At 36.2% G+C, this 14,599-nt stretch overlaps 1 protein-coding gene across 1 annotated transcript in view; it reads right to left on the reverse strand.

Moving 5' to 3' along the window:
* The window catches only part of ena (enabled), a 59,651-nt gene that overhangs the window by 9,064 nt on the left and 35,988 nt on the right, over window positions 1-14,599 (reverse strand). Inside the window, exons 2-7 of the mRNA XM_068768265.1 lie at window positions 12,712-13,780; window positions 3,923-4,088; window positions 2,750-2,905; window positions 2,126-2,241; window positions 800-1,004; window positions 272-396 (exon numbers count right to left, since the gene is read on the reverse strand). Coding sequence (XP_068624366.1) covers window positions 272-396; window positions 800-1,004; window positions 2,126-2,241; window positions 2,750-2,905; window positions 3,923-4,088; window positions 12,712-13,232 — 1,289 coding nt within the window. The 5' untranslated portion in view covers window positions 13,233-13,780. The remainder of the gene's footprint in view (window positions 1-271; window positions 397-799; window positions 1,005-2,125; window positions 2,242-2,749; window positions 2,906-3,922; window positions 4,089-12,711; window positions 13,781-14,599) is intronic.

The raw sequence follows: 14,599 nt of genomic DNA on the forward strand, positions 1-14,599 counted from the left end.
CATTTTTTTTTCAAATTTAAATAAACTTAAGTGTAAATTTTTTGATGATTATTCAAAATATCGCTCGCTCTGGGACGAAAACGAGGCGGTGCGGTCGCAGCGTTACCAAGCGTACTTTCGTCAAGATCCCCCGCCTTTAATGTGTTAATACCACATATATATAACCGGCTTTTCTAATATGGCAATCAGATAATTTTTAAGCTACTCAAAGATTATATTTGAATGTCTGGGAGACTTTCAGGAGTGGTTTATGACGGTGGTGAGGGGGTACCTGCTGGTGCGGTGGTGTCCGGGCGGCGCGTGTGGTGCATGTGGCAGTGTGTGTGCGGCCGGAGCATGTGGCGGCGGTGCGGGCGGTGCATTCACCGGCGCGCTCGTCAACTGCACTGCTGCTTGCTGCAAACAAATTTTACATCATCATCAGGGTTGGTTGGAAGCGGCCTGCATCCAGTGTTTTGCGAGGACCCTAACATGGTCAGGTCTTAAGGGTCAACATCCTACGCTTGGCGGTCCGCGGTCTAAATTCCTTTAGTTCCCAGCAGTCATCTGTTTCGCACGCTACCTGGTCTGCCCCCTGCAACTTGAATTTATCAGTCTGCTGATCTATGTTGGTTACTTTTGTTCATCTATAATCTCAGCAAAGGAGACGGTTGTGCTTGGAGCTTTGCTGCGAGAATTATCAATGAGAGAATGCATCAAAAATGAACAAATCTGTAAAAGAACCAAAGTCACCATCTTGGAGGTGTAGCCGACACAAAACAGAATCAAAACTTATGATGTATTGTTTTGGGGTGTGTACCTGATGATGCTGATGTGGCGCATGGTACTGGCTCGGCACCGGCTGCTGATGGTACGGGTGCTGTTGCACTGGCGGGTGTTGGGGGTGCTGAGGATGTTGAGGGTGCTGTGGGTGTTGCGGATGCTGCTGGATCTGCTGTATCTGGTTGTGCGGCGCGTGGTACTGCGGCTGCTGCAGCATGGCCGCATCCTCGCGTGTCATTGTCCTGCAAACATCATTTAGCTGTTAAGCATGTTGAATATTTGCTATTAAAAAATAATAAAGTTTAAGTATCCTTTACATATGATGAATTCATAGGATCTAACTAACGAACAACGGACGAAACAAACTCAGCAGGGCTACTTTTTTAAATTATATATAATGACATAATTTAATAGACATTGAAATGGCCTAAATGTAAACACATCTTCAAAGTTTCACCATCTTCTATGAAGTAATTTACGGTGTAGTATAACCGTTAGCACACTAACATTCTTTGACGATTTATTTTTGTATTTAGCTTTCTGAGCTTTTCTAATATTGTCTTAGATCCTAGTTTAAAAGTGTACACATTTCCGTTAAAATATTTGCTAACTTGATGAAATTAAATCTAATGTATACAATCAGTTTAAGCTTCTGGTTTTTATGTTATTTATAAACAGTTCCTGCAAAATCTGTAATGTTTTTGTGAATATATATTTTCCTATAAATATTGAGAAGCAACAGTTAATACTGAAGTTTGATTATCTAGATAAACCATACTGTCTGTACAGAAAATTAAATTTAAAAGTAGAGCAATGTTGTCAAGATGACCTTTTAGTTATTATTGTTTGAGAGGGAATATATCAAAATAAAGTATTGAGAAATGTATTAGTATCTTTGAGAAATGCGAGTATTAAAATATTTGTATTTTAATACAGATCTTAAGAAATTTTTTATAAGCAAAACTACCTAATTCCAAAGTTAATATTCCATTTCTTGAAGCCCAACTTTCAAGAGTTTTCATTTTTAAAATTTTTCTCTTGAAGACAATAATTAATATTGTAAATAGTAAAAATAGCACCTTTCTGCAGTACAAAAATTGTGTTTATTGTAGCGGCATTAACGCCACACTATCATATCATAAGACATAACATTGAAAACATCTGAAATAATCTATGTGAACTGTTAATGTAATAATTGTTATTATTTATTTCACGCGATCAGGCCGACATAGTTCTGCATCAGTACATCAGATAAGTTCGCAGCGGTTATATATAATGAAGCAGTTAAGCATCTAATGGAATAGTGTAGTAGTGGAGTAGGGAGTACACCCGCGCAAGCAGTACTACGCCCCGCTATTCCCACCTGTACCCCATGTCCTCGTCGTAGTGCGTGTTGTTGTGCCCGTTGTACGGCACTGGCGGGTTTGGCGGCTGTGGCGGAGGCGGCGCTGGGTTTGCACTCGTCTTATTCGCCAGAATCTGGAGTGAGGAATATTTCTATAGTACAGTTCTAGCGTTTAGAGGTTAATCAGTACAGCCAAGATGATCTAAATTGGCTAACGGTGAAGAATCTTAATCATGAGTTACATCTTTACTATTTATAGTATCTTTGATCACTTTGAAATATGTTGTATTACATATTTTTTTCTATAGGCATGCGGCAATCTTATAACTTATGGCAGTACAAAATGTGCAGATAGTAAACAATCAATAATTTAGTATGTAGTAATACGAAATTAGAAAACGATTTTACTTGCTTAATTATCATTGCGTAATTTTTATTTTAGGTATCGAACCTTTAATTTTTGGACTGGGTGTACCATACAATAATTGACAGCAAATGAGTTATACATTCATTTCTTTAAATCTTTTAAACCAATAACAAATCTCCCGAATATGATAGCTCTTGGTCGTCGACGCAACTGCACCAGGTAGGCAAGGTATATGCACACTAACAGTAGAAGCATTACTTATCTAACATACATACCTCCAGCGTGTGCATCATGGCCCTGGCAAAGCTATCAGCATCCTCGCGGCACGAGAAGTTGAGGCCGTACACCTGACGGGCGTCGCGCCACTGGTGAAAGGTGGCCGTGGCCTGGTTGTACTTCAGGCCGCGGACGATGCCGCAGTTGATCACAACCTGGAACATCATAACCGCACATTTCATTTTTACCCTTATATTTTAAATGTACTTTAAAATTAACTAAGATTATTTACTTTAAAATTAACTTAGACTATTCGAATCCGAATCAACATATATAGACAGCGTTAAGCGTTAAGCTCCGAAACAAGACAAAAGTCTTTGACAAGTACGTGTTGCCGGTAATGACCTATAAATCCGAGGTCGTTTACGATGGACCTTATAAGAAAGCTCTAGGTCACTAAGAGAGTATTTAAAAAAGTTATGCTAGAACAGAGTTCCCCAAACTTTTTTGTCGTAGACCCCTTGCCGTGTTTTTCCGCGTTGGGTAGACCCCCTACTTACCTGATATTGATTTCCTGTAAATTTCTAACTGTAGTGAAGTTTAGTGTTAAAAACTTAAAGTAAAAACACATGTTAATTTATACGTTTATTAATTGAATTTAAATTAAAACTACTCAAAATAAAATTTTGTATCTGTTATATAAAATAGTATGATGTAAGTAAATAGATACTATCAGTGTATGTGTTGAGATCCACTATCGTGGACCCCATTTTCATTTTATGGACCCCCAATTTTTTTTCGTTGACGTAGACCCCTTGCAGGTTGTCATAGACCCCTAGGGGTCGATAAAGACCGCTTTGGGAATCACTGTGCTAGAAGCTTTGCTCTGCGACCCAGAAATATGGAGATTCGCAAAAGAACCAAGGTCACCGACGTAGCTCGGAGAATTGCTCGCCAGAAGTGTTAGTGGGTGAGACACATCGCTCTTGTAACCAACAACCCTTGGGGCCAAAAGGGTTCAGAGTGGCGACCACAAGCCGGTAGATGCTGTGTGGGTACCCACGCACCCACGCCCACGAGGTGGATCGAACAAATAGTTAAGGTCGCGAAAAGTCGCTGTATACGGGTAACGCAAGATCGGGTATCGCGGTGAATTTTATAGGCCTACGCTTTGCAGTGGGCTTCTATCGGCTGATATCATGATGATGATGATAATAATTAATTTAACTTACCTCATGATCGTTAAGTTTCCTGCCGACCACGCGGAAGGTGTTGTGCTGCGTGTGGTGATAGATGTGAACTTTGGACAGCCCCGAGCTGGAGCCCGAGGGGATCCACCGCTTCGCGTGGTCATCGTACACCATCACGGACGCGCGGGCGCTGCTTATCGATTGCTCGCTGCGAATAAACGAAAACATACATTAATTCAAATTCAAAATATCTTAATTCAAGTAGGCATTTACACGCACTTTTGAATCGTCGATTATTTTAATATTATATCTGATAAATTTCCACCAGCTCGGAATGCTGAGCTGCTGAGAAGAGCCGGCCAGAAACTCAACAGTTGCTCTTTTAAATGAAATTAAACAATCTTTTATGTGTACACTATAACATCAACAAACCAAGTTCAACATTTAAATCAAATAAAAACTTATGTAGGATAAAATAAGATTTATTTAATAAAATACTTAAAAATTAGAAAGAAAGTATAAGATATGGTGTGTACGTTGTACACCACGTGACAATAGTTAAATACAGTAATAAATATACAAGATGTTTGGTTAAAGGTGTAAAAGTTTTAAAAACGTATGTATATGTCTTTTGCTGTTGATTAATGTAGAGAGTGTAACATTATTAACGTAACATTAGAGAGTGGACCGGAATCGCCAGCGCTGCTGAGCTATTACGCAGAACCAAAAATAAGGAAGAGAGCAGGAAGCTGATAGCCAACCTCCACTAGTTGGAGAGGCACTTCAAGAAGAAGAAGAAGAAGAAATGTAGTCTATATAAAATCAATGCTTCCAGAAATAACAAAGAACGTAATAAGTTAAAAGCGTTTTCAAAATTCGGAACATCACACATTAATTGTAGATAATGTTTATTATCTGTTTCAGGAAAACTGTACAGTCAGAAGCTATTGGCTTGTCACATTTCAATGGAATAAAAAAGTTAATGTAACATATTTCAGAGTGATCATCTTATAAAGGTTGACTAGAATAAGGTGTCAACACAGTCATCTGCAAAAAAGTTTGTAGGGAGGAGCTTTTCTTATAAAGATTTAACCAAACTAAGTTACATCAGAACGTTACTGGCAGAAAGTATAAAAATAACATGATGGATGGTCAAAATTTTTACATAAAACGGATGTACTTAATTATGAATCAAGTTAAACTGGCCCTAAAGGTCAGTAAAGCGGGGGCGGTCTTCAAATGTCAACGGTTGCGTAACGAGTATACGTAAGATACTCAGTATCGAGTCTATTATATTTCTTAATATTATAAAACTACGTAATCACCCGGTGAACAGTTATTTAACAATGAAATAAATCACACAAAATAGACAATCAAATGGTTATTTCTTCCAGAAAACCATTGGATGTAAGAACGATTACCAATCCTACGTACATAATTATTAAAATGGAGTACTTTTAAACTATATATCATAACAATAACTACATACTGTAATCAAGAATTACAGTGTTTAAATCTTAAAAAGTATAGAGGTAAAAATTAGCGACAAGTAGTGAAACTTTAACTTACTGTTTTTACTTCTAATAATTATATTATTTTTATTATTTTCTCTACACATTTTTTTACCTTTTTGTAATAAATAACGAATCGCTAAATAAATGCAGACGAACGAATGTAAATGACAGTTCAGCAAAGTGGCAAGTTAAACTGGCTGTGGACAGAGCGCATGGCGCACAGAACAGATGGCCGCTGGGGTCTTAAAGTATTTCTTTTTTTTTTTGCTATCAATGGCTTCGTTTTTGGAGCCTCTCGTACCTCTTATCAGATTGAGGACAGGACCTTTTTTTAAATATTTTTTTTTCAGTTTGTGTTTTTTTTTATCACTCTCCTCCTCCGTTCTTCATAATTTCTATTACTTTTCTTCTTCAATTCTTCAGTTTTAATTTTGAGTTTTATTTCAAGACTCTTACACTTATGTTAAACATTATTTTTTATTTATTTTTACCTGACCTACGTTGCATATATACTTTCGTAAATACCTCAAAAATATGTGGCGACACTTTTTGTCTCCTAGTAGCCTCAAGGTTCCACAGAAAGGACTAACTACGGACTGACAAAAGCAACTTCTTACAAGGTCGATCCGGAAAGTGGACAGAAAATCTTAAAGTTGTCGAAAGATGCTGAATTCAGACTGCTTCCAACTGGACGACGATGATGAAATTAGCTCCTATTAGGTCAGCGAATAAAGATGATTTACTGTGTTCTGAAACGGTCTTTAGTTTTGGGCCTTAGTATATCTAATACACTTTTATTACTTAGAATTATTTTACTATACTATCTTCATAGCAACAGTATAGCTTGTATCTTCTCGTCTTAAACACCGTTCTTATCAGGATGGTATTAAAGAAATATCGATCAATCAATCGCAACGGCTTCACATTTCACAATCCATCAATCTACCTGCGAACGACCTTGTAAAACAATCTGTGCGAATATTTGCATAACAAAGCCACTGGTCTAGTTTTGATTTAAGCATATTGCTCGGGACTCATTTCAACAGCTGAATTTATACTACGACTATTATGTTTATACTTTTTGGATTGGACTATTACTGCTACCCAAATGGCATTTGCAGATTCGGCGGTCTCAAGATGTCAGGTCGCAGAAGAGGCCTACGCCTAAGATCTCTTTTAAGGTAATGAAGCTTGTGGCCTCCCGGAGGAACCTCGGCTTAGACTGCTATTCATTACTATTTCAACGGAATGAGAGGACGCAGAGGTCTATCAATGCTTCAATTTACCCACTATAGGCTCAAGAGGCCCCACGAGAAGAAATTGGGCTGTCATTCCGGCCTCCGGCTAGCATTCCGACATAATGGGCCGCGACATTGTCGAACCTCGACTTGGTCGGTTATAAACTTGGGCTTTCTATCAAAATGTGCTCTTCTAGTATTCTTCACATGATGTAAACAAGAACTTCTTCTTGTTCACTATAGAATTAATCCTTAATAGATAATAATATTAATAAAAGGGCGTTTAAGTCCAGACTTCTTTAAGAAATCAAGTGGAGAATTCCAAGTCTGTTATCGGGCTGTTTAATTTTTTTATTTCACTAAACCAGGCAGCCACTGAACACTTGTTGCGCAGAATAGATAGCCACTTAGGCTTTAAGGTTTTAGACTACAGACCACTGACTGGAAAGGGCAACGTTTTGGTAAAGTCAACAAAATGGAAGCAAGTAGCTTTCAATAGGTCCTTTTGAAAATCTATGGGAAAGGCGTACGTCCAGCATTGGACGTCCTACTGCTGAAATGTTGACAATGATTACAAAGCTTATGACAGATGACTATTTTAAAAGGTTGCAACTGACATACATGGATCTTTGTTTAAACTTCCTAACGCTTACTATCAAGTTCGTATCGTTAAATGTAATTCAGTTTATTATCAATTGATCATCATCACCTGTCAGCCGACTGACGTCATCTGCAAGGTATAAGCCTTCCTTAAAGATCGCCACGATGACTGGTCCTGTGTTGCCCGCATTCAACAATTTTCAACAACCTTGACTGTTTCCTTGCTCCACTTATTCTATGGCTTACCCAAGCCGTGTCTTCCGTCCACAATTAATGATCACAACATAACAAGGAGTCTTTTTTATCTTATTTTCACAAATATTGTGGATTTGCTCATGTTTGCATAACAACGTCCAATTGTGACAGCTCTACCCGCGCGGTATCTCGCGATACCTGTTTCCCGCCAGCGCGTTATGAAATCGATCCCTCGATTGTTCGTATGCAAATCGTCGGACGTAACTCACTGTCACTTTCGACGCGGGGCACCGGTGTCGAAAGATTCGGCAGCTAATTGTTCTTCAAGCTGTGCAATATACGTCTTTATCATTGCAGAGCTACATTGGTCACAGGTATCGTATTGCTATTAGCCTCTCAAATCCGATGAGATCAAATCTAGTGGAAAAACTTTTACACACGGCTTACACGGTCTTTTGTGACCAATTCTGACATACAGTCTTATTTCAAAATCGTGAGAAAAAGACCACCAATATAAATAAATACACTTCTACATACTAACACGATTTTGAAATAACGCGGTTCACCAATATAAATAAACTTTTTTTACGTTTTTTTTTTGTTTTTTGACAATGCTTACAGAAACTTTTCTGTACGGCCACCAAATACAATTCTTAGAATACCATAACTCCCGGTTTTGGTACAGTCCGTAATAAACTGCACGCTTGTTATCAAGTAACCTTCATCGTTACTTGATAATTTGCAAAATAGGTTAGGATAGGTTGCAAAATTTAATTTTTATTTGTATTTTTATGTTTTGTTTTTATGAATTGAATGTTCACTGTGCACTATTTTTTTGTAATGTAATTATATTAATTTCCATTTATAAACATTTGATTAATATGGATTTCACATTATTACATATTTTGTAGTTTTTTGTAAAATAAAAATTTACTTTTTTCATCTTACACGATTTTTTAGTTGCCCAACATATCTCCAAATTTACCACGGTTTACACAGGTCTCGTGTATTTTTAAACGACTTTTTTTTACTCTCTTTTAAGGGTTTCTAAGAGTTGGTTATATTTATTGCCACTCGAGCGATTGGCATATTGTGCTACCGCAACTGCGTCGAGGTAAGAGCCGAGAAATAAACAGATGTTCCCTCCCCCTTCTTGCATTACTCTTCTTTTTACGAACTAAATTAAACAATCGTGTGTGTGAAATTAGCTTCATACTGCCAAAAGTTATTGGCCTGATTCAGCACAATAGAAAAAATAAATATGTAAAATATGTATAGAGTATAATAAGCTTGTACATTGATTAGTAATATTTATAATAAAAAAATAGATGTTTGATAGTTAATAATTGATTTAATTTACTTCGTGATTTATATGAAAAAACAAAAGCGTTTTTTGTACAACATTCTTCACAATCTTTCCTTTAACCTCTCTCCATACGTACCTTTTTCCTTGACAAAACTATAGAAAAAAATTTGAGTTTTCATTCATAATTAAATATAACCAGACTAATGTCATCATCATTTCAGCCATAGGATGTCCACAGCTGGACATAGATCTTCCCCACAAAATTCTAATAACGCCGTTTGAAAGCAGACTGCATCCAGGATAGTCAGAACACGTCAACCAAAATTAACAAGAGTAAGAATTCTTAATAACATCACTGTCAGTCAGTTCATAAAGGTTTACGCAGATCCTTTCACAATGACCAGGTAGCCAGCCCTATGAAGTATTTATTTCGAAACAACAGCTCCAAACAATAAGCGTAGAAAGGTATTGTTACAATGTTAAAAAGCAAAACTTTCTAAAGCGAACAAAATCACAGTTACTGCACAGACAATGGCGCGCTGTAATTGGCCTGGACAATTTCCTTTGGCTGTAAACATTGTAAATCTAACTTAACTTTGGTTAAAATCCACCGCCTACGTACCGAGCCGATTTCGCGTAAACTTTAGGCAGTATCATAGAGTAATGATTGCACAGAACGTTAGAGAAAGTTTCAATTATCTATATTTAAAAAAAATAAACTTGTAGTACGAAAACTTAACATATTATTTTCGAAACTTAATTTTAAAAATTATACGAAATATTATTTTAAAATAAAACCACTTGCTTAACAAAACACTAGGCACAGTCTGTCTTTAAGAGTGAATTACATTTGAAATAACACTAGCAGGCGTGCAAAGTTATAAATGTACGAAAAAAAAATTATTATGGTTACAATAATATATTTATTTGAGCTTTTCTTAAAAAAAATCGGATTGTAAATAAGAACAATTAACAGTTCTTTTGTGATGGTAATATGGCAACGGTCAAGAATGTTATTTCTGGGAATATTGTCAAATTTGTGGGCTACAAATAAAAAATAAAGAAAAACGTGTTAAGAATTTTTTTACCTTAAAATTATTTTCGGATAAATTTGACCTCATAATTACATAATTTCAGATCTTTCTATGATATTTATCTCCACATGGAATCACTAATCGACACATAATTGGAGTAAATTTGCAAGGCATAGGCCTCCATCAAAGATTTTTCCAAAGGTCTTATGTCGCCCGCATCAAGCGACTTCCCGCGGCCTAACTATGTCGTCGGTTCTACATTAAGTGAACACAACCACACCGAGGCTGCCGCTCACACGTGGTCGCCACTCGAGGACCTTTCGGCATTGTCACTTCAGAAGAGCTTCAATTTCGTACGTTGATGACCATGATTTTTGCGAAACTCCAAACATAGCTCTCTGAGTGACCTAGACCCTTCTAATAAGGCCCACCCTAAAGCACTACGTCTCGGATCCGTATCACCGGCAACACACACTGGTCAGATTTACATAATTTTGATGATGATTTATTACAATAACATTTATATGAAAATTTTTCAGAAATACATTCGTTTTTAAATAGGAGAATAACCCAAAAATGATAATTTATTTTTAAAAAAGGTAATAATTTTGTTTATACTTGAAAATAATATACGCGAAGTAGTCTCGTTTTTCTACTCTGTATGTCAGTGAAAGACGAATACCACGTGTGGGCCGCACACAATCGAGTTCGGGTAGATAGAAATACATGTTTGCTTAGATGTTTACCAATCTGGTATTAAACTACAGTATAACAAACAAAATGTTTCCATGTGAAATTAATGACTAGGAGTTTTGCATACCATGCTGTTTATATATGTATATGTTTCGGACGGGTAAAAATATAGCTCATTTGCTGTCAATTTATATATGGTACACATTATCCAAAAAGCAATGGTTATAGAAATAATAAATAATGTAATGGTAATAGAGTAAGAAAAAGTTAATTCAAAGTTCAAATTACTACATATTAAAATTGATAATGGTTTACTATCTGTCCTTGCAGACTGCACCGCCAGAAGTTATTGGCATGTCGCTTTCCGTTAGAATTTCAGAATTTTCGCTTTATACAGGGTGATTAGATATAGGCGTAAAACCTTTGAATATTTCTGTTCTTAAATCTTTTACTCTTGCAAACAATCACTGAATTGCGTATACAGATAATTATAAAAGACGTAGATTCAAAAAACATTAAGCCTTTAATAAAATGTAGTAACGTCAGTGGAAGTGCATTCGCTTTTTAAGTAAGGCTTTTGCTTACTTTAAACATTCTAGACACTGCCAGAATTATAAAATGCGATATCAAATGTTTTTCTTCATGAAATTTCTAATTTTACTATTTTTATTCCATCGCTTTTAAACCATAATGTGTTTAATTTTTTTTTACAGACCTCTGATAAATATTTTTATAGGACCGTTACTGTACAATACATTTTTAAATTCACCTATGAATTGGCGATTTTTGTCTTATATGTGTAAGCTTGTAATCGACATAGTTATTTTGAAAAATCTTTTGCATATCCTAAAATTTCCAAAATAAATGAATAACTGAAAGCTGATCTGAATCAGCATAATAATCGCATTGAACACCATTACAATACACGGTAATAGTTACGCACTAGTTTTGCGTTGACAAATATACTCAACAGAAACAAATCTATTTCTAGATGTTTCTAGATTTAGTTTAATTCATTATCATCTAGAAGTAGAGTAATGGAGAGAGAAAACAAGACTGAATAAAACTGTTTTACTGCATAAATGTCTCAATACATACTTCATGAATAGACTTTAATATCTTATTCTTCATAATTAATAAGCAATGGTAGCCCAGCGAGGATTGCGGTCGTAGGTCGTAAGTTCTAATCCCGGGATCACTTAAATAATTCACACTTTTTGCTTTATTTATACACGATTGCCACTGCTCACAAACAAAATTACAAACGATGGGCAGCAGCGTCTTCTGCGTACCAAAATACTACACTGCGATCGCTGATCCGTCTGCCAATGGTAGCGATTATAGTTTGTACCCCAGGGATATCTTTACGTATAGGTGAAAGTACAAGTTTCCCCCAAAACGCTCTATCCCAGCCAGATGTCTTACAGATTTCTTTGCAGTCCTTATATTTTGATGAGATATTTGGATATGCTATATATATATGTGTATATTATGTGCTATATAATTTAATATTTTTATATATATTAAGAATAACATTCCGAAATAATGACGGTTCATAATCGAACCTAGGAACACTCCATAACCGTCCGGCATTACGGAATTCTGAGAAATTATGAATCAGGCAATTCTCGTTATATTTTATGACCACTAATCCCTCTTAAGGATTTTACTAATTACATACAAACGATTATTACATTGTACATTCATTGATTATTACATTGTTTCATTCAGTGTAACAATTACTTAAGGGTGAATTGCTCTATTATAATATCAAGTCGTAAAAGTGACCAAAAAACAACCTGGTAGATGCTTTGGCATCAATAGGAGAATTTAATCCGATTCTAGTTTCCGAAATTTAGCCCATTTGACATTCTTCCCATAACGTAAGCAAATGGTCACTATAAGTGATCCCATGCGGATAATAAAATGAATAAGCTTGATAAATACATAAATAATTTTAAAAACATTTTTTTCAGCTTGAATCCTAAACTCATCTAAAATATGAAGGTTGTGTTTCGAAACTAAAATTTTTTTAATCACAACTTAATTGTATCAATGAGGAAACATTACTGAAATCACTGTTTACATTTTCTGTTTAAAATAAATAATATCATACTTTATCATCATCATCATTATGTCAACTAATAGACGCCCACTGAAGGCTTTGGTCTTTTCCAATAATCACCAGAATGACCGGTCATACGCCGCCATTTAGTTGAATATAAATTAATAATTAATAAAAGAAACTTACAATGCCCAGTATTCCTCCCAATTCTTATCCCTGGTCGATCCGTAGCCCCTAGGAAGAGTCGCCGTCCTCCCTTTGCCGTTGAGTGAGGATGAAGAGCCCCTCTTATCAGGGAGGCTGAGTACAGACAGCCTCTGAACGGGTTCCGAACGAAAAGATTGAAACGAGATCTGTGACACAGCGTCGTCTGATTTAAGGCTGGTTTGGGACCCACGGAGTTTTTCATTCGGGTTCAAATCCGCGTAATGGTTCCTGTCTCCGTTGTAGGTTTGATTTCCAGAGTTAACATCACTATTCATTCTCACAAGAGGTGGTCGAGGCGCTTGTCGTCTGTATTCGAAGCTGTCTGCTTTGAAAGACGGGCTTCTTTTGACTGCTTTCGGAGACTCTTGTATATTTGTTACCGATGTCATCTTGGACTCCTTCTCGAGGTCAATTTCCTGCTCCAGCTGCGTCTGCACGTGTGCTAGCATCTCCTCCAGGTCTCCCAAATCCGGGTCCAGATTCATTTTAACACGACGCATTCTCGGAAGGCGTATCACAATAACTTAACACTATTGTTTAACACATAACAATTAGTTAACCGATGGGTATATTGCCTATTGTTTGTCGAACAAAAAAGGAGTAAACAATGAGTAAACAATGCGACCCGAATTCCAATAAAATAGCACATGTACTACGGCGACGGAAACGCGTGCGCCTGCGTCGACGGCGGGCGCGAGAATGGGCTGGTAATCGCAAATCTGTCAGGTTGCCTCAACGTCTGTCACCCGTTATCAAGGCGCACGATAACTTGTCCGACACTTGTACAATTATAAACTTTAACATAACGGTGTTAAGGAAAGAAATAATCGAATGACATTGTTACATGACCGATCGATTGTCGAATCATTTCTATAAATTCGAATGACTCATATTCCGAGAAGCACACGGTCGAGTTTCGAATGTTGTAAACTTTTTCGTTACCAAGTAGGTTGGTATTTTAAAAGGAAAGTAGTTATTTCCTTCATTGCTCGCGGACCGATATACGAGTATTAATGGGACAAATTAGAGAGGTCTGCACTAGTTCAAGCTGCAAAAACTTGTATTATTATACGAAAGTGTTCCGAGATATCTTTTAATACAGATTAAGCTTTATTATCGAGTGCCTTAGAGTCCTTTTTATTATAACTGAAGTACAATGGATCTTTTTTGAGTAATAATAAAGGTCTTAGTGTATTTACTAAACAATAACGAGGGGGTAAGTTGAAGTTTCATGTTTCAAAGGCGCAGGGCCGGAGAGTAACTTTTTTAATAACGAGTTTCGTCATTGCATTACGAGCAAGTCTTAAAGTTGAATCTAGCTTTGATAATGCAGATCTTAAGATTATATTTACCCACTACTACTACCTTACCTTATTTTTTATTAATTCTAGTTTTTATCACTAGGGTGTTTTGTTTACAATATTTTTTTTTAACATTTACTGAGCGCTGACAGTTGGGAGAGGGATTGCCGCTATTTAATACGGATCTTTACTACAATCTTATTGATTGATCATTTTACAAATAAGTAATCTTATTTTTAAATAATTCATTGACCTGGCCACTACCCTATTAAACGGTTTAAGCTTAGATTTATTTATATAACACCCTATACAGAGTGATTGGTTACAGGCATAAATGCAATTAATGAGTAATTGTGTAGTTCATTTGTTGTCAATCAACTATGGTACACACTATCCAGAAAAATTTGGTTCTATTTTTTTTCAAAAATAATAAATACAGTAATGATAAGGTAGCAAGAAAAATCGTACTAAATATTAAAATTCATCTAATCCTCTGTCCCTGCATATACTTTACACTGCCAAAAATTATTGGCATACAATATAAAGTAGATTATATACATGTGATA

This window comes from Battus philenor, unplaced genomic scaffold (assembly GCF_028537555.1).
Source record: "Battus philenor isolate CCGP_79_NKW_IND1 unplaced genomic scaffold, ilBatPhil1.0.hap1 SCAF_25, whole genome shotgun sequence".
Taxonomy (NCBI): Eukaryota; Metazoa; Arthropoda; class Insecta; order Lepidoptera; family Papilionidae; genus Battus; species Battus philenor.